The sequence below is a fragment of the Ranitomeya variabilis genome, chromosome 6 (genome assembly GCF_051348905.1).
Source record: "Ranitomeya variabilis isolate aRanVar5 chromosome 6, aRanVar5.hap1, whole genome shotgun sequence".
Classification (NCBI taxonomy): Eukaryota; Metazoa; Chordata; class Amphibia; order Anura; family Dendrobatidae; genus Ranitomeya; species Ranitomeya variabilis.
In genome coordinates this window covers 372,137,371-372,163,971 of record NC_135237.1, presented here as the reverse complement: position 1 = coordinate 372,163,971, position 26,601 = coordinate 372,137,371, and the positions used below count along the sequence as shown (strand labels likewise).

At 42.3% G+C, this 26,601-nt stretch overlaps 1 protein-coding gene across 2 annotated transcripts in view; it reads left to right on the top strand.

Moving 5' to 3' along the window:
- ATP9B (ATPase phospholipid transporting 9B (putative)) overlaps nucleotides 1-25,595 on the top strand; it is a 428,187-nt gene extending 402,592 nt beyond the window's left edge. Inside the window, exons 27-30 of one of the 2 annotated variants that reach the window (XM_077270058.1) lie at nucleotides 2,984-3,041; nucleotides 13,900-14,103; nucleotides 15,080-15,112; nucleotides 22,061-25,595. In XM_077270058.1, the coding sequence (XP_077126173.1) occupies nucleotides 2,984-3,041; nucleotides 13,900-14,103; nucleotides 15,080-15,112; nucleotides 22,061-22,197 (432 nt within the window). In that variant the 3' untranslated portion in view covers nucleotides 22,198-25,595. The remainder of the gene's footprint in view (nucleotides 1-2,983; nucleotides 3,042-13,899; nucleotides 14,104-15,079; nucleotides 15,113-22,060) is intronic. The other variant, XM_077270059.1, reaches the window with a different exon arrangement.
- The last annotated feature ends 1,006 nt before the right edge of the window (nucleotides 25,596-26,601 follow it).

The window sequence follows — 26,601 nt, the reverse complement described above, 5'->3', positions numbered from 1 at the left end:
TAACAGGCGATCAAAAGAATGTATCTGCACCAAAATGGTATCATTAAAAACGTCAGCTCGGCATGCAAAAAAATAAGCCCTCACCCGACCCCAGATCACAAAAAATGGAGACGCTACCGGTATCGGAAAATGGCGCGATTTTTTTATTTTTTTTTTATCAAAGTTTGGAATTTTTTTTCACCACTTAGATAAAAAAGAACCTAGAGATGTTTGGTGTCTATGAACTTGTATTGACCTGGAGAATCAAAATGGCAGGTCAGTTTTAGCATTTAGTGAACCTAGAAAAATAGCCAAACAAAAAACAAGTGTGGGATTGCCTTTTTTTTGCAATTTCACCGCACTTGGATTTTTTTTCCCATTTTCTAGTACATTACATGGTAAAACCAATGATGTCATTCAAAAGTTAAACTTCAAAAATAAGCCCTCACATGGCCATATTGACAGAAAAATAAAAAAGTTATGGCTCTGGGAAGGAGGGGAGCGAAAAACAAACACGGTAAAACGGAAAATCACAAGGTCATGAAGGGGTTAAAGGTGCCAGCCACCTCTGCAGTGGATCTGGTCTCCAGCCTCTTGGTAATCCAGGCTTTGGTCGCAGGGTGGATTTTTGGCATGTTGTTAGAGCTCAAGTTGCAGTTCAAGTGAAGGTCTGGGGTGCTGGGTTTCTTTTTATACACACACACTAATTAACCGATCATTTACTGAGCACAGGTGAGGATGTAAACTAGGATTGGGTGCATTATATGACGAGGCGACAAAACTTTTGTCTTGCCAAAATCTGACCATTCCGTGTCCATTAACTGATCAATATTTCTGCATTGATGCCAATTTATTTTCTTATCCTAAACCACATTTCGGAGGGTTTCAGCTTTCAAAAGAATAATTTATACAACCAATGGATGAATTTAACGTCATGTTATAAGCTTTTATTTACATATCTTGGATAAGCGACATAACTTCTGTCAGGGAGTGTATATATGTCCTCCATCCTAGTATATATGATATATATGTCCTCCATCCTAGTATATATGTAACACTTCCTGAGTTATATACATCTCCCATTCTATATATACCTCAACTTGCGAAAGTCCCCCCTTCGCTTTTTATCTATTTTGTTGCATTACAACCTGTGTTTGTGACAAGACCTGCCAAGAGAGGGCTGCCCACCAAAACTCGCTGCATGGGCATGGAGGGAATTAATCAGAGAGGCATCACAGAGACCACTGATGGAGTTGCAAAGTTCCCAGGCAGAGACTGGAGTATCTGTCCATATGACCACAATAAGCTGTATATTCCATAGAGGTGGCCTTTATGGAAGAGTGGGCAGAAGAAAGCCTTTACTTACACACAAAAATTGTAAGTTTCATTTTGTGTTTGCCAAAGGACATGTGGGAGACTCCTCAAATGTATTGAGGAAGGTGCTGTGGTCGAATGAGAATTGAAGTTTTTGGTCACTAAGGTAAAAACTATGTCTGGCACCAAACCAACACAGCTCATCACCCCAAGAACACCATCCCTACAGTAAAACATGGTGGTGTGGTGGTGGCAACCTCGTGCTGTGGGGATGGTTTTTTGGCAGCAGGGACAGGGAAAATGGTCCAAGTCGAAGATGGATGGTGCTAAAAACAGAGATATTCTAGAGTAAAACCTGTTTGTCAGTGATTTGAGACCCAAAGCATACTGCTAAAGCAACACTTAAGTTGTTTAAGGGTAACTCTGTAAATGTCTTGGAGTGGCCTAGTCAAAGCCCAGACCTTAATCCAATTGGTAATCTGTGTCAGACTTGAAGATTGCTGTTCACCAGAGGAAACCATCTAACTTGAAGCAACTGGAGCAGTTTTGCCTTGAGGAATGGGCAAAAATCCCAGTGTCAAGATGTGGAAAGCTCATAGAGACTTGTCCAAAGCAACTTGCAACTGTAATTGCCACTAAAGGAGGCTCTACAAAGTACTGACTTTAGGGGTGAATAGTTATGTACACTGAAGTTGTTTTGTCCTATTTATTGTTTGTGTCACAATAAAAAGAAAACAAATGTTCACAGTTTGTAGGCATGTTCTTTACACGACCTGATGTAAACCTTAAAAAAAAAAACTGTGAAATTCCAAACTCGAAAATGCTAATGAGGCTGGATACTTTCACGAGCCACTGTATGTTTTTTGGGGGCCCAATCTTGGTATATATGTCACTAATCCAAGGCTCCATCCTGGTATATATATCCCCCATCCTGGTATATATGTTCCCCATGCTGATATGTGTCCCCCATTCTGCCACTGTTCTTTATTGTATAGAAAAAAAAAGATTTCACTCACCTTCCCTCCACTCCCCCGCCATGCAGCGTCCTCTTCTGAACCCGGCAGTAGACTTTAGCTTGCAATCGACGGGAGCGCATGACGTCGCTGCCTTGCGTCCTCATTCATATGCATGCCGACGTCAGTTGCTGGCCTCCAATTGGCCGGTAGCATGTATCACAGCTTATACATCCGGTGGGTCTCTGTGCCCCAATACACTTCAGCTGAATGTGTGTCTGAGGATGCACATCCAGTTGAAGTTTGAGCTGGCGACAGCGTGCCCCTCCTCCTCACCGGCCTGGTTGTGCATAGTGGTGCCAGCCCTGGGAGAAGCAGAGAGGAGCCAGACTGCAAGTGAGTACACTGATACACCCACCAGTGCACTTTGACACCTAATTTGTTTATCAATAAAATACAAATTTCAGCAAAGCGAGAATATATTGATATATTACTGATAGTTCAGTTTTAATATCCTTGCTTTTAAGCTTAATTGTCTCTATGTTCCAGAGTGGCTTTTAGCAGTTTTAGTGACTGTTTTCTTGCATTTATATTATAGCCAGTACATATCATCAAATCAAATATTTTAGGTCATAATTTAGAATTGTAGATGATGAAATCCAAGACGAACTTCCGAATGAATCATTCTTGTATTTAGGTAATACCACTTATTTAACATTGCTGTTCTTTCTTCGCAGGGAAGATCTTTGTCTTTTAAAACCTTCCTCATCTGGGTTTTAATCAGCATATACCAAGGTAAGAAGGGCTCATTTAGCTAGGCAAAGGGATTTTTGTCTGTCTTGAGTGTTTTTCCTCCAAGTTTGCTTCCGCCAGCTTAAAATTTTATCAACAGTCGTATATTGCTTTCTTTTTATCAGGTAAATCGATAGTCCGGCAGTACCCCTTGCCAGCATGCAATGCATGATGGGTGATCAGTATTTGTATTGATGCATGCCACATGAAATTAGTGCTGTTTTAATTACAACTTAATCCCTAAAAATATTAACATTTTATTCTCATGTTGCATGCAGCTTTGCTGGTCTAGATATTAGGAGGTATTTTTAAAGGGTTAATTGATAGTTAACGTTTCATTTTTTTTACTTTATTTCTTAAACCGTATCCATTACAACGCTATGACATAGGGAATTAACTGAAACTTAGTGACAGCTCATAAAGAAGGTATTAATGACAGTATCAGCTAATAACATTCATTACACATTTTTTGTTTTTTAAGTTATTAATAATAATGAGGGGCTACAGCGGCATATTGCTTCCTGCCACTAATGTAAATTTTGTTTGGTGGGGTTTCTGGCAAGGAGGAGTCCATTGCACATGATATGTGCATGGCTTTACCCAGTCACTTTATAACTAATTAATTTAAATGGCATTAGCAGAGGAGTAGCTAGGGGTTTGGTTCAGGAAAGGGACAAACTTCTATATGGGCCCCTAAACAGGTAACCCTGATTACAACTATGGTGGTGCACCCTAATAGTGGATGTAATAAAACCTCAGCAATGACTGCTCTGTTACTAAAAAAAATCTCTATACAAAGACCAACACTGATATTACTGCCATATTGTGACTAAATAGTGGTAGATAGCAGTGCAGCTGAACATGTAAGAGATTACAGTACAGTTACTGATAGTGACTTACAGCTGACATTTTTTATGGTGGAGTCATTCATTTTTACCGTCTTTTCCATCTGACCCAGACTGACATGGTAACTTCTTCCTGCCATGACTCTGCTGCAGAAATTACAGCAAATACACATTTGACTTCTCACATTTCCAGCACCGTCCCCATCTATCCTCAAACTGCACAAGCTGCTTATCCTGCTGATACCCCAATTCTGAACCACTGCTGAAGTATTTGTTCCTATTACTACACCTGCTGTGTGGTGTGATCCTCCAAATGTGACCCCTACACAGACCTCCATACAGTATAATGGCCTACATACGGTATAATGGCCAAAAAACTCTCCACAAGGTATAGTAGCCCCCACACAGCCCTCCACACAGTATGATGGACTTCACACAAACCTTCAAGCTGTACAATTGCTTGCATGCTGTAAAAAGGCTCCTGGCTCCCACATAGCCCTCCAAATATTATAATAGCCCCACATAGCCTTTCATATAGTATAATGCCCTTCATACAGTATAATGCACTCCCCATAGTCCTCCATATAGTATGATGCACTCCATAGTTTTTCATATAGTAAAATGCACTCCTCATAGTCCTTCATATAGTACAACGCACTTCCCATAGTCCTCCATATAGTTTAATGCACTCCCCATAGTACAATGCACTTCTCGTAGTCCTTCATATAGTATATTAGAGCATAATGCACCCCATAATCCTCCATACAGTATATTGTACTGCCATAGTCGTCCTCCATACAATATAATACACTCAAGTGTAATGCACACCATAGTCCTCCATATAGCATAATGCACTCCCCTTAGTCCTTCCTACAGTATAATGCACTCCCCATAGTCATCCATGTAGTATAATTCACACTCAATAGTCCTCCATATAGTATACTGCCCTCCCCATAGTACTCCATAAAGTATAATTCACTCCCTATAGTCCTTCATACAGTATAATGTACTCAGTATAGTCCTCCATATAATATAGTGCACTGCCATAGTCCTCCATATAGCATAATGCACCCCATAGTCTTCCATACAGAATATTGCACTCCCCACTGTCCTCCATACAGTATAGTGCACCCCAGTTCAATGCACTCTGCATAGTCCTCATATGATAATTCACTCCCTATAGTCCTCCATACAGTATACTGCACTCCCCATGGTCCTCCATATAGTATAATGCACTCCCCATAGTCCATCAAATAGTATAATGCACCTCATATTTTTCTATACAGTATAATGCACTCCCCATAGTCCTCTGTACAGTATTCTGGCCACCACAATGTTCTCACTGATTAAAAAAAAAAGCAATACTCACCTCTCCTCATTCCGCTCTGTACACTATGTTCCAAATTATTATGCAAATGATGTTTTTCTTGGATTTTCCTAAATGGTTGGTGCAAATGACAGTCAGTCTAAGAAAAGTCATCACCCGTTAGAGTATACATCAAATTTTGTTGAAGAAACCTCCCAATGATAACTGTATAATCTCCAAAATGAATAAAAACTCAAAATGCACTGTTCCAAATTATTAGGCACAGTAGAATTTCTAAACATTTGATCTGTTTTAAAGAACTGAAAATGCTCATTTGTGGAATTTGCAGCATTAGGAGGTCACATCCACTGAACAAAAAAAGCTATTTAACTCCAAAACATCCCAACAGGCCAAGTTACATGTTAACATAGGAACCCTTCTTTGATATCACCTTCATAATTCTTGCATCCATTGAACTTGTGAGTTTTTGGAGAGTTTCTGCTTGTATTTCTATGCATGAAGTCAGAAGAGCCTCCCAGAGCTGCTGTTTTGATGCAAACTGCCTCCCACCCTCATAGATCTTTTGCTTGATGATACTCCAAAGGTTCTCTATAGGGTTGAGGTCAGGGGAAGATGGTGACCACACCATGAGTTTATCTCCTTTTATGTCCACAGCAGCCAATGACTCAGAGGTATTCTTTGCAGCATGAGATGCTGCATTGTCATGCATGAAGATGATTTTGCTCCTGAAGGCACGTTTCTGCTTTTATACCGTGGAAGAAAGTTGTCAGTCAGAAACTCTATATACTTGCAGAGGTCATTTTCAGACCTTCAGGAACCTTAAATGGCCATACCAGCTGTTTCCCCATGATTCCGGCCCAAAACATGACTCCTCCACCTCCTTGCTGACATCGCAGCCTTGTTGGGACATGGTGGCCATCTACCAACCATCCACTACTCCATCCATCTGGACCATCCGGGGTTGCTCGACACTCATCAAACAAGACTGTTTGAAAATTGGTCTTCATGTATGTCTGGGCCCACTGCAACCGTTTCTGCTTGTGAACACTATTTAGGGGTGGCCGAATAGTAGGTTTATGCACCACAGCAAGCCTTTGAAGGATCCTACACCTTGAAGTTCAAGGGACTCCAGAGGCACCAGCAGCTTCAAATAACTGTTTGCTGTGTTTAGGGCGTGGCCTAGTGTGCTATGTGAGCAGACGTGTGTCAGATCTCTCTCCCCTTACCGCTCTCAGTATTACCCTTTGGAGGCGCCACTGAACTCTGAAATCGGGCAGGGCTGTGTCGTAAGACCCGGAGAGCGGAGGAGACCACCCGGAACTGTGTGGAGTGAGGATCGGCGATGCTATGCCGAAAACAGTCGGCGCCTGCGGCGGGCGCGAAAATCCAAGATGGCGCCGTAGCGGAGGAGGAGGCGGCTAGAGCCAGTGCTGCATACCGCAGGAGGCTGGAGGTAATAGCCCGGCTGGAGCGGTTTGCCCACACAGAGGAGGAGGGTGCCCTGCTGCTGGAGGCCGATGTTGAGGGGCCTGGAGAGAAGGGGGACCCGCAGAGGCAGCGTAGAGGAGGGGATGATGATATCAGTGAGGTGGAGGAGTAGAGGTCCTCATCGAGGGAGCAGGAAGTGCATGGAGCTGAAAATCTGATATCTGCTGCTAGACCAGTGCAGGCTAATGTTTCTGCTGATGTGGAGCAGACAAATTCAGGGGAACCAACGCTGCAGAATATCTTTTCTGTTGTTATATACTGCAAATCTGCTTTGGCCGCATTAAACCTAAGGGTGGATGACTTAAAAGTTGAAATGAAGTCCCTTAACTCTGCCATGCGCAAGGTGGAGAAAAGAGTTGAGGTGGTGGAGGAACGTGTGGGCAGTGTGAAGGACCAAACAAATGACCTGCTACAAAGGGAAAAGAAATATATCCAACGCATTGCAGAATTGGAATTTAAAACAGATGACTTGGAAAACCGTTCCCGAAGGAACAATTTAAGAATAATTGGGGTGCCAGAAAAAGTGGAAGGGAGTAATCCCACTGAATATATTGAGGCATGGCTTAAAAATTCGGTGGGTGGCGATGGCCTCACCACTTCGTGGTGGAAAGGGCTCATAGAGTCCCCACTTGGCCTCTGCCGCCTGGCTCTGCCCCTCGTGCTATACTGGCAAAAATTTTGAACTACCGTGATTGCGAAACCGTACTAAGGAAGGCTAGGATCAGCGATGGTCTAAGTATAAACGGAAATCGGATCTCCATCTACCCGGATTATTCGGCGTCAGTGCAAAAACTCAGAATGCAGTTTGGCGAAGTCAAGCGACTGCTCCGAGGACTGGACTTGAAATATTCAATGCTCTACCCGGCTAAGCTCAGGGAGGTAGCGCTGGACCGTGTACACTTTTTTCAAAGTCCGGAGGAGGCTATGCAGTGGCTGGACATTAATGCTAAGAATATTGGCACAGAACGGAACCGATGAGAATGATCTTGAGGATCCGTAATTTTGCTGTTTTTTCACTTATTGATCTTTGAACGAGCTTCTTGGTTATCAGATAGACAGATAGAATGCACCCAAATGTTAAAGTATTGTGTTCGGCAGCTCAATGAATAGTTTATATCAAGCGCGGTGGGAGGGGGAGAGATGGATGGTAAAGGGCATAGTTCTAGGTTGTTAATAAGTGCTCTCAGTTCTCGTATAGAGAAAGAAAGTTCGGCTTATTTGAATTCTATTGAGTTTTAGATGGGGGGAGTTGGGGTGGTACGGGGGGGGAGGGGGGTATTGGCGGAGACCTGGGGGAGATTGTATCCACTTATTATCTTTCCTTGAAGAAATGGGAGGTGATGTTAATATTTTAAGTTGGAATGTTAGGGGGCTAGCGGATGCTACTAAGCGGTCAGCAATATTTCAGTACTTATTGAAACAGAGGCCCTCAGTGATATGCTTACAAGAAACCCATCTAGTGGAGGAAAAAGTTGATATGCTGCAGAAGCGATGGGTGCGAAAGGCGTATCACTCGACGTTCTCTAATTATGCAAGAGGAGTGTCAATTTTGATTCATATAAATACCCCATTTGAAGAGATTGAGGTTAAAATTGATAAGGACGGTCAATATATATTTTTAGTGTGCAAAATTTTCAATCGTTTAATCTGTATTGCTTCATTATATATACCCCCGCCATACTCTGGTAAGAAAATTCAGGAAATATTGGAATCTATGAGAGGATGGGATGGGGTTCCCCTTCTTGTTGTTGGAGATGTGAATAATATAATTAATGACCACTGGGATAAGAGTAATCACGCATTGTTGCGCAAAGACGGTAATGACACTCCTTTTGGAAACTATCTCAGAGAAATAGCGTGGATTGACTTATGGCGGGTACGCAATGTTAACACATATTCTTATTCCTGTTATTCGACTACATACGGCTCTATGTTACGAATTGATGTCGCCCTGGGGAATGACGAGATGAATGAACTGCTATGTGCGGTGGAATATAGTCCCAGGATCTTATCAGATCATAGCCCAATTCAGGTGTCTCTGAAGTTGGCAGATCAGGCTGGATCGGGGAGGACGGGATGGAAAATTCACCCCTCCTGGTTACAGCTCTTGGACATGGAAAGTTTCCTACTCCACACTGATGAGGGGCAAAAACCCCGAAACAGCTGTTTGTGGATGGATACCATGCTTGGCATAGGTGGTCTTCCTTTATTGTATATTCTCCTTTATTGGATGCTGCCCTTCCCGTGGTTGTTCCTTCCCGGAGAAAGGCCTGGCTATTCATTGCTTGCGTTGAGAAACACGTGATGGTGTCTCCGCAGCTTACTTTACATGCGTTTGCATATTTCCCATAAGGGATGGGGGCAGTGTTCTGGATCACTGCGTTGAGAAACACGTGATGGTGTCTCCGCAGTGTTGGATGTTTTGGTCTCCCCGAGGTCATTCATCTGTTCCTTCATAGCCTTTCACCAGGCACTGCTCCTAATAGCCAGTTTCCTACTCCACACTGATGAGGGGCAAAAACCCCGAAACAGCTGTTTGTGGATGGATACCATGCTTGGCATAGGTGGTCTTCCTTTATTGGATATTCTCCTTTATTGGATGCTGCCCTTCCCGTGGTTGTTCCTTCCCGGAGAAAGGCCTGGCTATTCATTGCTTGCGTTGAGAAACACGTGATGGTGTCTCCGCAGCTTACTTTACATGCGTTTGCATATTTCCCATAAGGGATGGGGGCAGTGTTCTGGATCACTGCGTTGAGAAACACGTGATGGTGTCTCCGCAGTGTTGGTCTCCCCGAGGTCATTCATCTGTTCCTTCATAGCCCTTCACCAGGCACTGCTCCTAATAGCCAGTTTCCTACTCCACACTGATGAGGGGCAAAAACCCCGAAACAGCTGTTTGTGGATGGATACCATGCTTGGCATAGGTGGTCTTCCTTTATTGGATATTCTCCTTTATTGGATGCTGCCCTTCCCGTGGTTGTTCCTTCCCGGAGAAAGGCCTGGCTATTCATTGCTTGCGTTGAGAAACACGTGATGGTGTCTCCGCAGCTTATTTTACATGCGTTTGCATATTTCCCATAAGGGATGGGGGCAGTGTTCTGGATCACTGCGTTGAGAAACACGTGATGGTGTCTCCGCAGTGTTGGATGTTTTGGTCTCCCCGAGGTCATTCATCTGTTCCTTCTTAATAATATAATTAATGACCACTGGGATAAGAGTAATCACGCATTGTTGCGCAAAGACGGTAATGACACTCCTTTTGGAAACTATCTCAGAGAAATAGCGTGGATTGACTTATGGCGGGTACGCAATGTTAACACATATTCTTATTCCTGTTATTCGACTACATACGGCTCTATGTTACGAATTGATGTCGCCCTGGGGAATGACGAGATGAATGAACTGCTATGTGCGGTGGAATATAGTCCCAGGATCTTATCAGATCATAGCCCAATTCAAGTGTCTCTGAAGTTGGCAGATCAGGCTGGATCGGGGAGGACGGGATGGAAAATTCACCCCTCCTGGTTACAGCTCTTGGACATGGAAAGGGTGGGGGCAGAGATTGAGGAGTTTTTTAAGATCAATGAAAGTAGTGCAGAAAGCCATGTAGTATGGGACACTATGAAGGCGTATTTAAGAGGAATTTTGTTTAGGAACATCTCAAGACATAAGACGAAGACAGAGCACAGGACAAAGCTGTCTTGGAGGAGTTGAAGGCAGCCGAAGTGACATTGGGTGCCCAATGTACTAAGGAGTCTCAGAACCGTATGAGGGTGGCTCAGCAGGGGGTCAATCAATTATATCTGAGAAAAGCAGAGAGGTTGAGGGCTTTTCAAAAAGAAACATTCTACTCAGAGGGGGAAAAGGTGGGGCATCTACTTTCGGTAGTGACTTCCGCGCAGAGGGGTTCTTCACATGTCTACTCAATAAAAACCGAGGAGGGAACGGTGGTCACCCAGGGGGAGCAAATATTGGAAGCTTTTAGAAAATTCTATGGTGAATTATTTACCTCTAGTGTAGAGAAAGGGACAGAAGACACGACCAGGTACTTAGAGGGGATTGATTTGCCTAGGTTGAGCAGAGAGGAATGTGAGTGGTTGGATGAACCGATTGGGGAGGAAGAATTGGGGGCGGCCTTGGCGGGTGTTGCTGGGGGCAGGGCTTCGGGGGCGGATGGTATTCCAGCTGAGGTCTATAAGATCTTAAAGGACACTTTATTGACTAAATTGGCTGGGGTGTACAATAGGTCGTTGGAAAGGGGGGAGTTGCCTTTGTCAATGAGAGAGGCAAATAGGCTGACTCAGGTGATTGATAAACTAGTCCACCCGGATCAGTCAGGCTTCATGCCCAATAAATCAACGGCACTCAATCTGAGAAAGATGATTGTGATGCCTCAACTTCTTTATGTGCTACACAATTCTCTTATCTGGATATCGCAGAATAGATTTTGTAGGATTAGATCCTTGTTTGGTGAGTTGATCTGGGGAGGAAAGAGCCCCACATTTAAAGAACCTTACAAAGGTTCAAAACGGAGGGTGGGTTGGCACTCCCTAATCCTTGGTTATACTTCTTGGCATCACAGTGTCAACATTTTAGGGGATGGGGAGAGGAGTCTTGTGGGGCGCGGATACCCTGTTGTCTGAGGACACTGATTGGGCTGAAGGTATTGTGTGAGGGTCTGGAGGGCGGACATTTCCGGGAGAAAGGTTCCAAATTCTGTACTATTAGACTTATTCATAAGGTTTGGGATAAAGTAAAGGGTATTAGGGGTGTAAGGGCACTTACTAGATTTTCACCCATCTGGAATAACAGATTTTTACAAGAGTTCAGGCAGATGTCGGGATTTCATGATTGGAAGGAGGCAGGTATTTCTCGGATGGGGAAAATATTGCCTTGCGCTGGCGTGTACTCCGGAGGACAGAGAATGAACTTCAATCCAATATTGCAGCCAGCATGCAGCCAGCGGGTAAGGAAAGGGTGAATGAAACACCCAAAAACACCGCCCATATGACCCAAAACTGGTCCCGCCAAATTCAGGTGACAGGTTCCCTTTAAGTTTTCATGAAATATCTAATGTTTTTATACGTTGTCCAAGGCATTACACTATTTAACGCTTTTCAGCAGCAGAGAGATCCTTTTTATTTCCCATATTGCTTGAAACCTGTGGCCTGCTTAATAATGTGGAACATCACTTTTAAGTAGTTTTTCTTTAATTAGAATCACCTGGAAAACTAATTATCACATGTGTTTACAATTGATTTCAGTGATCCATTGAGCCCTGAGACACAATAGCATCCACAAGTTTATTTGAAAAACAAAACAATTACCGTATTTTATGCTTTATAAGACGCACTTAATTTCCCCAAAATTTGGGGGGGGAAATGTGGGTGCGTCTAACAAAGCGGATATACCGCTTACCATTACAGGCTGGGATGATGGGGTGTCCGCCGCCGCTTCCGCCCGCCGCCGCTGTCGTCCGCCGCCGCTTCCGGGGTTGTCCGCTGCTGCCCCGGGTGATGCTGGAGGCTCCGGTGCTGCGGGGGGCTCTGGTGACATTTTGTGAAAGACCAGAGCCCCCCGGCAGTTCGTCCATGCGTTCCAGTATGACTAATTCCGGGAAAATGGCCGCCGGAATCTCGGGAGATGAGATTTCAGCGCTGAGATCTCATCTCTCGAGATTCCGGCGGCCATTTTCCCAGAGTCAGTCATACAGGAACGCATGAACGAACTGCCGGGGGGCTCTGGTCTTTCACAAAATGTCGCCAGAGCCCCCCGCAGCACCGGAGACAGCCCTGCAGCATCGGAGACAGTCCTGCAGCACAGGAGCCCCCTGCAGACCCCTCATCCCAGCTTGCAGCACAGGAGCCCCCCTGCAGACCCCTCATCCCAGCCTGCAGCACAGGAGCCCCCCTGCAGCACAGGAGCCCCCTGCAGACCCCCACATCCCAGCCTGCAGCAATGCTCCACTCCTGCCTCCAGCAACGACCCTGGGACCCTGATCCACCACAGCCACAACCCCTGGTAAGTAATAAGACGCATGGATTATAAGACGCCCCACCAATTTATTAAAAAAAGTTTTTTCCTATTGTTCTCCTCAAAATTTGGGGTGCGTCTTACAAAGCGAAAAATACGGTAAATCTTTATGACACTTAAATCCAATTTGCATAATAATTTGGAACACAGTGTAGTGACATCATCGCGTCCACTGTGTTGAGATGTCAGACATCGAGAAAGAATGATGGAGGAGCAAGCATCAGCTGACCCTCCTTTTTTCATCAATGTTTTCAACTCTATTTGACATGTCTTTGACAACATTACTGCATTGTAACATTTGAACTTGATGGTACGGATGGGGTACCCGGTGCCGACGCTGGCATCGAGCCCCCCCCCTCCCCCGACTCAAGGGCCCCATAGCGGCTATGCTACTGCGCATTAGGAAATAGTTTGGAGTTCCTATCTCCCCTATATATCAGTTTATTATTTTAAGATAGATTATCCTTGCATTGTATAAAGTAATTCTCTATTGGGACCTCGCCACCTAGAACATGTGGTCACCTGGGCTTTACCTATGGCTAAAGGTTTTAGCCTATGTTAGTAATACTTAACTTTAAAGAGTAACCTTTGGGGGGAGAGGGGGAGTTCCACATAAGTTAATAGTATATGGGAAAATAACAACCTTTCTAATATATCTTAATAGAGAAATCTGTATTTTTCTCCTGCACTGATCAGTCATTCTCAAAATTCTCAATCCACGAGTAAAATCTGTCTTCAGTGAATACAGACTCTCACATTACTGAGCTAGGAGATGACAATTGTGACATTGCAAGAGAATGTCTATGCCTGACTTCAGGTTCTTCCTTCTCCTTTTCCCATAAAACCTTATAAGCACCAACTGTCATCTTTTATTTCAGTAATGGAAAGATCTGTCGTTTCTAAGTGCAGACTTTACCCCTGAATTAAGAGAGAAAGAGAAGTCCAGAAAGTGATAAAAGCAGATTTCTCTGATAAGATATTACAAAGTTGCTTATATTTCACGAGTACTATTTTTTTATGAAATAAAAAATGTAATGCCAGCTACTCTTTAGGTCGTAGTTTCCAGTTACTTCAGTGTAAGGTTCCAACTGACATATTGGGTGGTATCTATTATGGAAAGGGTTCTTTTTTGTAGAATATATAATTGTTGCATATCTTTATGTTTTAGGTGGCATATTAATGTATGGGGCTCTCCTGCTCTTCGAGTCTGAGTTTGTCCATGTGGTTGCCATCTCGTTTACTGCCTTGATTTTGACAGAATTGCTAATGGTTGCATTAACTATAAGGACATGGCACTGGCTAATGGTCGTAGCCGAGTTTTTCAGCCTTGGCTGCTACGTGGCTTCACTTGCTTTCCTTAATGAGTATTTTGGTAAGTTTATTGTGTGCTATGGAATGTAGCTGATTTGTTTGTTCCTGTACCTATGTTTTCATACCTGTGTTCCTATACCTATGTTCCCGTACCTATATTCCTGTACCTATGTTACCATATGCAACTTACCATACCTACGTTACCGTATCTATCTTCCCATACCCATGTTCCCATATACAAGTTACCATACCTATCTATTCCCATATACAAGTTACCATACCTATCTTCCCGTACTCATCTTTCCATATACAAGTTACTGTATGTATTTTCCCATACCTATGTTCCCATATACAAGTTACCGTACCTATCTTCCCATATACAAGTTACCGTACCTATCTTCCCGTACGTATCTTCCCATATACAAGTTACCATACCTATGTTCCCATATACAAGTTACCGTACCTATGTTCCCATATACAAGTTACCGTATCTATGTTCCCATATACAAGTTACCGTATCTATGTTCCCATATATGTTACCATACCTATCTTCCTGTACATATGTTCCCATATACAAGTTACCGTACCTATCTTCCCGTACCTATCTTCCTATATACAAGTTACCATACCTATCTTCATATACCTATGTTCCCATACACAAGTTACCATACCTATCTTCACGTACCTATGTTCCCATATACCATTTACCGTACCTATATTCCCATATGCAAGTTACCGTACCTATCTTCACGTACCTATGTTAGTGTACCTAGAGCAGTGTTGAGCATGATAGCCATTACTGTGATTAATTATTGTATATTCACCAAACTCCCACATGAGAGCAGCATTAGGCTGGTTTATATTATATTATGCTAAAATACTATTAACAAGGGTAACACTGAAACAAAGTAACAGGTAACATTCCTGCGAGGGAACATTCCAGCCACGTACATTGCTAACCCCGGTGCTCCATCTGCTTTCTAACGTCTCTGTAACTTCTTTGCGTTTGCTTCTTTCTCTCTCCTTGTCTCTATTAGGTCTTGGTAGAGTTTCTCTGGGAGCTTTCTTAGGTATGTGATGTCTATATGTCCATATGTCGTGGCATAGCTCAGGTTATTCTCTACTTACTTTCATATTTTATGTCACCGCTGCGGGTAAATTATAACAACCAATACCTCTGTACTTACAATCTTCTAATGACTGAAGTGCAACTAAATAAGCATATCAGACACGATTATATAGTCTTCTAGAGCTGAACGTACTTGGGAAAAAATCCATACAGTTTTTCTTCTGTTTCCTGTCATTCTCATGTTTTATACTGTTCTAGCCATCAGCACACAAAATTCCATTCATCACATTTTCTGACATGTCTTTAAAGGGGTTCTCTAGAAATAGAAAAAATAAATAACTAAAGGACGTCATTATAAATAAATTCGTACACACATTTAATTAGACATAAATTGAATTAAAATAGTTTTGTATGTAATCACTATAGAATTAGAATAGCTTCAGCCCTGTTACACTGCCATAAATCCGTCCTGGACTGTTATGACAGGGGCCTGTGAGCATGTGCAGTAAGTGACCATTTTAATTCTATAATAATTACATCCCTGGACAAAGCAATTGTGATTTGCTAATGGAATGTATTTAGAATTTTCTTTTATAATAACATTTTCTTTACTTGTTTTTTTCTTTTCCCGGAGAACCCCTTTAAATGAATTTGAATTTGGGAGTATGGATGGATTACAACATGCCTGATCCTTTGTCTTTGCAAGAGATAATATGCCGATGAAGGGGCCCAACTATGGCTTATTCCGCTCTCTACTTTGAAGTAGATATGCCCCAGTTGGCCAGATGAAGCTATGTTTACACTGTGCATGTGCGAAATGGCTTGAGGCGTAACTATAGTGGGGGCATAAATTTAAGTCCCACCCAAATCCTGGAACCTTGTTGGGCTTAAAAGACTATTTTACTAACTTTATTACACTAACCCTGTGCTTCAGAGAGTTACAACACATCCTGTGTGGTATCCATATAGTATATTGTACTCCCAATAGTTCTTCATATAGTATAATGCCCTCTCCATGGTCCTTCATAAAGTTTAATTCATTCTCCATACTCTTTCATGTAGTACTAGACGGTGGCCCGATTCTAATGCATCGGGTATTCTCGAGTATGTATGTATGTATATAGCAGCCACATAGTATATAGCACAGCCCACGTAACACAGACAGCCACGTAGTATATAGCACAGCCACGTATATAGGAGCCACGTAGTATATAGCAGCCACGTAGTATATAACACAGCCCACGTAGTATATAGCATAGCCCACGTAGTATATAACACAGCCCACGTAGTATATAACACAGCCCACGTAGTATATAACAGCCCACATAGTATATAGCACAGCCACGTAGTATATAGCACAGCCACGTAGTATATAACACAGCCACATAGTATATAACACAGCCCACGTAATAAATAGCAGCCACGTAGTATATAACACAGCCATGTAGTATATAAGAGCCACGTAGTATATAGCACAGCCACGTAGTATATAACACAGCCCACACAGTATATAGCACAGCCCACGCAGTATATAACACAGCCCACGTAACAGACAGCTACGTAGTATATAGCATAGCCACGTAGTATATAGCATAGCCACGTAGTATATAGCAGCCACTTTGTATATAGCTGCCACTTAGTATATAACACTGCCCACATAGTATATCGCACAGCCACGTAGTATATAACACAGCCCACGTAATATATAGCACAGCCCATGTAATATATAGCACAGCCCACGTAGTATATAACACAGGCACATAGTATATAACACAGCCCACGCAGTATATAACACAGCCCATGCAGTATATATTACTGCCCACATAATATATAACACTGCCCATGTATATAAAACTGCCCACGTAGTATATAACACTGCCCATGCAGTATATCACACTGCCCACGCAGTATATAACACAGCCCACGTAGTATATAACACTGCCCACGTAGTATACAGTTAATAATACTCAGTTTCTTCCTGAAAATGATTGCAAACACAAATTCTTTGGTATTATTATCTTCATTTAATTTGTCTTAAATGAAAAAACACAAAAAGAATTGTCCTAAAGCCAAATTGGATATAATTCCACACCAAACATAAAAAGGGGGTGGACAAAAGTATTGGCACTGTTCGAAAAATCATGTGATGCTTCTCTAATTTGTGTAATTAACAGCACCTGTAACTTACCTGTGGCACCTAACAGGTGTTGGAAATAACTAAATCACACTTGCAGCCAGTTGACATGGATTAAAGTTGACTCAACCTCTGTCCTGTGTCCTTGTGTGTACCACATTGAGCATGGAGAAAAGAAAGAAGACCAAAGAACTGTCTGAGGATTTGAGAAACCAATTTGTGAGGATGCATGAGCAATCTCAAGGCTACAAGTCCATCTCCAAAGACCTGAATGTTCTTGTGTCTACCGTGTGCAGTGTCATCAAGAAGTTTAAAGCCCATGGCACTGTGGCTAACCTCCCTAGATGTGGACGGAAAAGAAAAATTGACAAGAGATTTCAACACAAGATTGTGCGGATGTTGGATAAAGAACCTCGACTAACATCCAAACAAGTTCAAGCTGCCCTGCAGTCCGAGGGTACAACAGTGTCAACCCGTACTATCCGTCGGCGTCTGAATGAAAAGGGACTGTATGGTAGGAGACCCAGGAAGACCCCACTTCTTACCCCGAGACATAAAAAAGCCAAGCTGGAGTTTGCCAAAACTTACCTGAAAAAGCCTAAAACGTTTTGGAAGAATGTTCTCTGGTCAGATGAGACAAAAGTAGAGCTTTTTGGGCAAAGGCATCAACATAGAGTTTACAGGAGAAAAAAAGAGGCATTCAAAGAAAAGAACACTGTCCCTACAGTCAAACATGGCGGAAGTTCCCTGATGTTTTGGGGTTGCTTTTCTGCCTCTGGCACTGGACTGCTTGACCGTGTGCATGGCATTATGAAGTCTGAAGACTACCAACAAATTTTGCAGCATAATGTAGGGCCCAGAGAAAGCTGGGTCTCCCTCAGAGGTCATGGGTCTTCCAGCAGGACAATGACCCAAAACACACTTCAAAAAGCACTGGAAAATGGTTTGAGAGAAAGCACTGGAGACTTCTAAGGTGGCCAGCAATGAGTCCAGACCTGAATCCCATAAAACACCTGTGGAGAGATCTAAAAATGGCAGTTTGGAGAAGGCACCCTTCAAATATCAGGGACCTGGAGCAGTTTGCCAAAGAAGAATGGTCTAAAATTCCAGCAGAGCATTGTAAGAAACTCATTGATGGTTACCGGAAGCGGTTGGTTGCAGTTATTTTGGCTAAAGGTTGTGCAACCAAGTATTAGGCTGAGGGTGCCAATACTTCTGTCTGGCCCATTTTTGGAGTTTTGTGTGAAATGGTCAATGTTTTGCTTTTTGCTTCATTCTCTTTTGTGTTTTTTCATTTAAGACAAATTAAATGAAGATAATAATACCAAATAATACTAAAATTTGTGTTTGCAATCATTTTCCGGAAGAGTAATTATCTCACAGAATTGCAGGGGTATCAATACTTTTGGCCACAACTGTATAACACTGCCCACGCAGTATATAACACTGCCCACATAGTATATAACACTGCCCATGTAGTATATAACACAGCGCACGCAGTATATAACACTGCCCACGCAGTATATAACACTGCCCACGCAGTATATAACACAGCCCACGTAGTATATAGCAGCCACGCAGTATATAACACAGCCCAAGTACTATATAGCAGTGTGGGCACCATATCCCCGTTAAAAAAATAGTTATATACTCACCCTCCGGCGACCCCCGGATCCAGGCGAGGCGTTTAGCGATGCTCCTCGCGACGCTCTGGTCCCAACAATGCATTGCGGTCTCGCGATATGATGACGTAGCGATTTCGCGAGAGCGCACGTCATCATCTCGCGAGACTGCAATGCATGGCCCGGAGCGTCGCGAGGAACGGGAAAGGCGCTGGAAGGTGAGAATAGCACGATTTTTAATTTTTTTAAATTATTTTTAACATTAGATCTTTTTACTATTGATGCTGCATAGGCAGCATCAATTGTAAAAAGTTCGTCACATAGGATTAATAGCAGCGTTAACAGACTGCGTACCGTGTTATGCCGCGATGTAACGCAGTCGGTTTAACGGACTGCTGCAGCGCTATGTGGGTGGCGGGCGCTGACTGGGGGGGGAGTATGGAGGGGGCACTGAGTGCAAGGGAGTAGGGAGCGGCCATTTCGCGGCCAGACTGTGCCCGCGAACAATCAGCAACTTGGGATTTCCGTGACAGACAGACAGAAAGACGGAAGTGACCCTTAAACAATTATATAGTAGATAATGCACTCTGCATAATCTTCCATACAGTATAATGCACTTCCCATAGTCCTCTATAGAGTATTCTGGCCACCACAATGCTCTCACTGATTAAAAAAAATGCAATGCTCACCTCTCCTCATTCTTCTATGTATGACAATCATTTCATGAATATGAGCAGCTTTATGTTTTTTTCTACTTTACTAACTTTATTATACTAACTCTGTGCTTTAGAGAGTTACAAAAAATCCGGTGGCACCTTTAGTTAGAGTCATGAATATAATTTTCTAGGCAAAAGCAGTGTCTAGATGTGTTCAAAAGGATAGAAAAAAAGTCATATAGAAAAAGAAAAAAAGCCAGCTCACCGAAACTCCAGGTGCATGGAACCCCGTACTGATGAGACGTGTTTGTATAAAAAAAAGGAAAAAGAGTCTTTGTTCCAGCTCCTTAGAATAAAATTTCTTCAAGTTCATTCAATTAATTTAAAACATAATAGGCTCCTAGACCGCACTAAAATGCACACTGGGACACGAGGGACGCGTTTTGATCACAGAAGCGAGCAATGGTCTGCTCTGAGCCTCCAACATCCCACCTTTAACATACCACCTACAGTATAACATGCCACCTATAACATTCCACATACAGTATAACATGCCATGTATAACATGCCACCTACACTAAAACATGCCATGTATAACATGCCACCTTCAGTATAACATGCCACCTATAACATACCACATACAGTATAACATGCCACCTATAACATGCCACCTACAGTGTAACATGCCACGTATAACATACCACATACAGTATAACATGCCACCTACAGTATAACATGCCACCTATAACATACCACATTACCACATACAGTATAACATGCCACCTATAACATGGCACATACAGTATAACATGCCACCTATAACATACCACATACAGTATAACATGCCACCTATAACATCCCACCTACAGTATAGCATGCCACTTACAGTATAGCATGCCACCTACAGTATAGCATGCCACCTACAGTATAACATGCTACCTACAGTATAACATGCCACATACAGTATAACATGCCACGTATGACATGCCACCTACAGTAAAACATGCCACATATTATTATTTATATAGCACCACTAATTCCATTGCGCTGTACATGAGAAGTGGCTACATAAAAATACAAATATCACTTACAGTAAACAAAACTAACAATGACAGACTGATGCAGAGTGAAGAGGACCCTGCCCTTGTGGGTTTACATTCTACAGGATTCTGGGGAAGGAGACAGTAGGTCAAGGGTTGCAGTAGCTCCGATGGTGTTGAGGTGGCCGTGTGGTCATTACAGGCTGTAAGCTTCTTTGAAGAGGTGGGTTTTCAGGTTTCTTCTGAAGAATCCAAATGTGGTGGATAACCGGATGTGTGGGGGCACTGAATTCCAGAGGATGGGTGATATTCGGGAGAAGTCTTGGAGGCAATTGGGTGAGAAGCGCATAAGCGTGGAGGAGAGAAGGAGGACCGGAGATTACTTGAGGGAAGATATTGAGAGATTAGTTTGGAAATATACGGAAGAGAAAGGTTATGGATGGTTTTGTAGGTCAGTGTTAGTAGTTTAAACTGGATACGCTGGGAAATTGGGAGCCAGTGAAGGGATTTGCAAAGAGGGGAAGCAGGAGTGTAGCGAGAAGAGAGATTAATTAGTCGGGCAGCAGAGTTAAGGACGGACTGGAGAGGTGAGAGAGTGTTAGAATGTAGGCCATAGAAGAGGAGGATGTTGCAGTAGTCGAGGCGGGAGATGATTAGGGCATGCACAAGCATTTTGGTAGAGTGAGGGTTGAGGAAACGACAGATTCTGGAAATATTTTTGAGCTGGAGGCGACAGGAGGTGGCGAGAGCTTGGATATGCGGTTTCAAGGACAGGGCAGAGTCCGGGGTTACTCCGAGGCACCAGATTTTGGGGACAGGGGAAAATGTGATTTCATTTATTTTGATAGATAGATCAGGTAGGGAAGATATGCAAGATGGAGGAAAGATAATTAGTTCAGATTTGTCCACATTGACATTGACATAACATGCCACCCACAGTAGAACATTCCACATCAAACATGCCATGTCAGACATCCCATCTACAGTATAACATGCCACCTATAACATGGCCTGTTCTAACCTCTGCTTTTTCCCCTTTTTTCTTACATTGTGATTCAATATTTTTTATAGCACATAAAAGGACTAATAAGAGGCGCATGTACGGCCAGAGCTATTTTAGCGTGACTTGTAGAAGACGTCCTAAAGATCAGGCAGTGTAACCGCACATAGCACACACGTTTTTCTATTCTATTTTGGCACCAAACTATAACCTATCATCACCCATGATATGTAAGGCCACCATGTAGTTTAATATCCATTGCTTGCTTCCATCACCATGTAAGACGAATGTTTATTGTTACCACGTGTATATGATTATATTATGGATGCCGGTCCACTAGCAGGTGATATCTGAACACCCAAGAAGCTGAAAATTGGCCACCCACATATATCACATGAACATGCAATAGTCAGGGTCCTGATTGTTCAGCTTGACGCTCATTGTGTTGGCTTATCATTAATCTAATACTAGACCTGTTGCTCTTCTTTCTATCACAGATGTTGCTTTTATCGCAACACTTGCCTTCCTGTGGAAAGTATCGGCCATCACGGTTGTCAGCTGTCTTCCCCTCTATATTTTGAAGTACTTGAAGCGCAAATTTTCCCCTCCAAGTTACTCCAAGCTTTCATCCTAGTTGCGAACCCTGTGGCGCTCCAGCAGTAACGTGCCTCGCTGCGTTCCAGTGACTTCAGCCTTATGAACGAGATAGCGACAGGAGGCCAAAGAGAAGAGCACAAGACAAAGGCTTTTATATGACACCGGTGTTATAACTGATACAAGTCAGTAAGAAAGGATGAGATGATGCGTGCGCCCTGATTTATCTTCATTGCCACTAATTTGTTTTATCTTTTATTCCTGCAGTCCCACGTAGCCTTTGAACCATTACTTTATCCTGATAATTCCCTTGTATGCTGCTAATTTAATTAACATGCACTAGAGGATGTTTATATACAATCTAATAGTATTATTATTATTATTATTAGGGAGAGAAAAGCGACTAATAATAAATTATCTGTCACATAGAAATCAAAAAGTTACTGAGCTGTAAAGGGTTCCTTAGATGTCGCCTTCAGCTTTTCTTCTCTATACATTGATTTGCAGTATATAAACCATTCTTGTAGAAATGAAGCGCTGGATTGGTGGCACTTTGTGTCTCAATCTTATTCTTAAGAGACTGGAAGGCTGTATTCTCACTGATTAGAGTAATGCCCTTAAAGGGGCTGTCCGGAATTAAATTGTCAGCGTCACCGCTGAGCCCAATGGTTAGTTGTAGGGGTCACGTGTGCCGCTGTCATGGTGTCTCCACTACAGTCCACTAAGACCAGAGCAGTGGCAGAGTGGACCGGGGGAGAGTGAATGCAGCCCTCTTCTTATTTCATTATTCATAGCAGCAACCTTATGAGAATAGAAAATTTAATCCCAGGCAACCTCTTTAAACTGGACCAATTTTTCCCACATAAAACCACTATGAATTGTTAAAGGGATTTTATATGTTTACTTTAAGAATGCCGTGCACTAGGTGGTCAACTGGAGGAAGGTATTGTCCCACCGCCCATGTTATAGACAGCAGAAAGGCAGGGTAGCTAAATGCAAGGTGACACTTCCCACAGTTATGTCCCAGACATTATATTAGGGAGTTTTTATTTGTAGGTGGTAGTATAGGGTGCCTGCTCACAAGCCCTCATAGAATCACTATTACAGAGCGCCTGTCACCAGTCCTGACATGTCCGTTTTAGTAACGTCTCATGGGATGACAATTCTGGAGCATCTTTACTATTGCACTCGTCTTCTGTTGTTCCTTCTGCATCTCTATGAAATCCCAACTGGACGTTAGCATTTGCCTGGTCATCGCAAGCACTGATTGGACAGTGTCACTCTGCATAGAGACACTCCCAGTTGTCAAATTAGTCATGTAGTTCTAAGAGGAATAACTGCCAAACTGCAAAATACAAAGTTTTAAGTAAAGATGGCCCATAATTGTTATATTGTAGGGAAAATCGATATATCAAGAGAGCTGAAACGTCCTCATAAAGTTCATGTTTGGTGATTTAGTTCTACAACTCCACAGTAATAGGCGACCATTTTTGTATTGTTTTATATCCCTGTTGAATATGTTGGTTGATGACATCATAGTAATTGTCATCAGGATCTGAGAAAATAAAACCTAATTAAGAACATAAAACTAACTCTACTTGATCAAATTGAACATTTTACAATAGAGTGAGCGTATACTTCTCTCATCATACTGTCAAGACTAAAGTCAGCCAAACCTGCGTTATCGGCGGCCCTGGACAACAGTCCACTGTGTATGGGGCCTCCCAACTCTTCACCAACAGACCATGTCAGGGGAGAGAAGGACCTGGATTGCTGGATTCCAGACCGCTGATTGGTTTATGATGTCCATGAGATAAGCTGTGGCCAAAGAAGTCTGGCAGCAGCTCTCTCTAAAGAACACAGGAGTGCTCAACCGAGCGAGCAAATCTGTTTAGGGAGGAATCCCATCAAGATAACTGCTGGCCGAACGATCAGATCAGCCATTGTTTGGCCAACAGCTATCAATTATATATGGGGATTTAAGGACTTTCCGCACACTGGACATAGATTACGTGGGAGGCCACGGGTTGCACACTGTATTTGCTCGCACTGCTGAAGACAATTTAGCTTTTGGCCATGGTTAACTCCCTTAGGCCTAAGCAATGTGATGAACTTACAGTAAAACCCTAAAAGCCGTGAAGATTTGTGATAAATCCAGGACAGAACGAGCACGATTTACATATAGATATTCACATGCTTATATTTCTGTTTGGAAAAAGTGTGCAGAATGGGGGTACAATTCCTAAAGTCGTATACTATATCCTATTTATGTAATATCTGCAGCAATTCAGTCCTGTGTGGATTTTAATCTTAACCTTCTGACGAGCTGAGATTGGATTACAAGCATTTAGCCTAAATATCTGTCTGAGCTCTGGAATGAAGGGGACAACATGACTCCATACTATGTGGTTCTGCGGCCCCTATAATAGTAATCAGTAACTGTGATAGCTAAAGGCGACCTCCATTTTAACTGTTTAATATTCATTGCTTTCTTGTATAGCAGTCTGCTAGGAAATAATGCTGACGTCGTGCATTGCACTTCCTGACAGACCAGACAGAATATTATTTGGGGGAGGAAGTTCCCTGCACACACAGTGACACATCATCCGTCTACACTTACAGCTATGATGGGATAGAGCGCAGGATTCCCCACCCATATGCTGATTCTCTGATATTCCTTGGTGACAAGTTCATGAACAAACTTCCAATTGGAAATTCCAGATTTAAGCAGCAGTATTTCTTATGCTTATTTATATAGCTCCATTAGTTGCACAGCGCTTCTTTAGTTTTCAGCCCTTCTTGTGTTCTTATTTCACCATTGGCGCCAAATGTTTATCTAACTATTCATGAGATTGCACTAACTGGTTATTGCTAGAATTATAACGTCTGACGTTACATTATAAAATCTCCATAGTCCGGCAGAGACGAACCTTACATTCCGCATCATATACTCCATTGTCACATTGTTTACTTACTTGCCTTGTAATTTGCTTACTTTGGTTACTCAGGTAAAGAGAAAATGTAATGTACTATTTATTATTGTTCTGTTTGTTCTTCCATTGCTTCTCCTATCATTTATAGATCTGATTTCTATACTGTTCTGTATAGAGCAGGGTATGCGACCACACGGAGATGTGGCACTTGTACCCATCTCTTCTTTTCCGCCTCAATCTTCTGCCCATATATTTATTTTGCCTAAAAGGGAGAATAGATCTCTGACTAGCACCATGAACACCACTGACACAATTCGCTCTGCCAGTATTACTTTGAATATCTGACTCCTTCAATCCCTGCATCCAACCTGTAATAGATTCCTGTTCACTTGTAAATACCTGTATTATTTTAAAGCCTGTGGGAATGTAATTGTTTTGTCTAAGATGTCTTTTATTTGAAATACTGTATATCTTTGTTATAAAAGCAATAAAGTTTCTACAAGAAGCTTCTTTTTTTCGCTTTTCCTAAGACATATTTTGTAGTACACAATGTTTTATATTACCTGACAGTCCAGAGTAAAAAGAATAGCAGTTTTGAGTTTGCCCACAAGATGGCACAATTTACACAAGAATTGCTTCTAGGGAAAGCATGTGGCTGACCTTGTGATCATTTATTAACTGTTGTTGTAACTTCAATACATTGTATATTTCTAATAAAGTACTAAAATAACAAAATCTATATCTTTACAGATTGCATTAACTCATATACGTGCGTCCACTTCAAAAGTTAAAAACATAAGTTTCTATGGACGAATCAAGACATTTAATATATTCTTCACTTTGTAGGAGATGATGTGACATTAAAAAATCCACAATATTCTGTGACAAGTAACCTGATGCGTGTATGTGTTAATCATAAGTAAGACTACTACTGTATGAATCTTTGTAATCCAACACAACAGTAAAGATCCCCCGTACACATTAGAAAATGTCGGCTGAACCTGCCAATATCGATGGGTTTGGCCGATGTTCTAATGTGTATGGTGGCAGCGGCCGACTGATGAACAGTAGAGATGTTGAACGTGCATGTCCAATCTTAGACTACCGATCGTATTTTTCTCCCTGAGATCAGCCGTCATCCTATGTGTCAGCCAGCAGCTTTCTCATAAAGAACACAGGAGCACTTGGCTCCTTTGTATGTGAGAGTTGGCTGTGATGTCTGCCAAACAATCGGCCAAGCATCATAACAATCGGCTGAAGCATCGTTCGGCCAACAACCATCTAATGTGTATGGCCAGACTACCTACAACTGACCATTTGCACTTAGAGATTGTCTGAAACGAAGTACCTTTCATACTATATGTTTAACGATTTAATTTATTATTCTAATCACTTTTCTACCATACTTCAATTAAAGAATCCGTCTTTATAATACCTTTTTGACTGTGTCTTTTTCTCTTCTGATCACTATTCACATCAATCTCAGCATGTACTGGTTATTCTCAAATTGA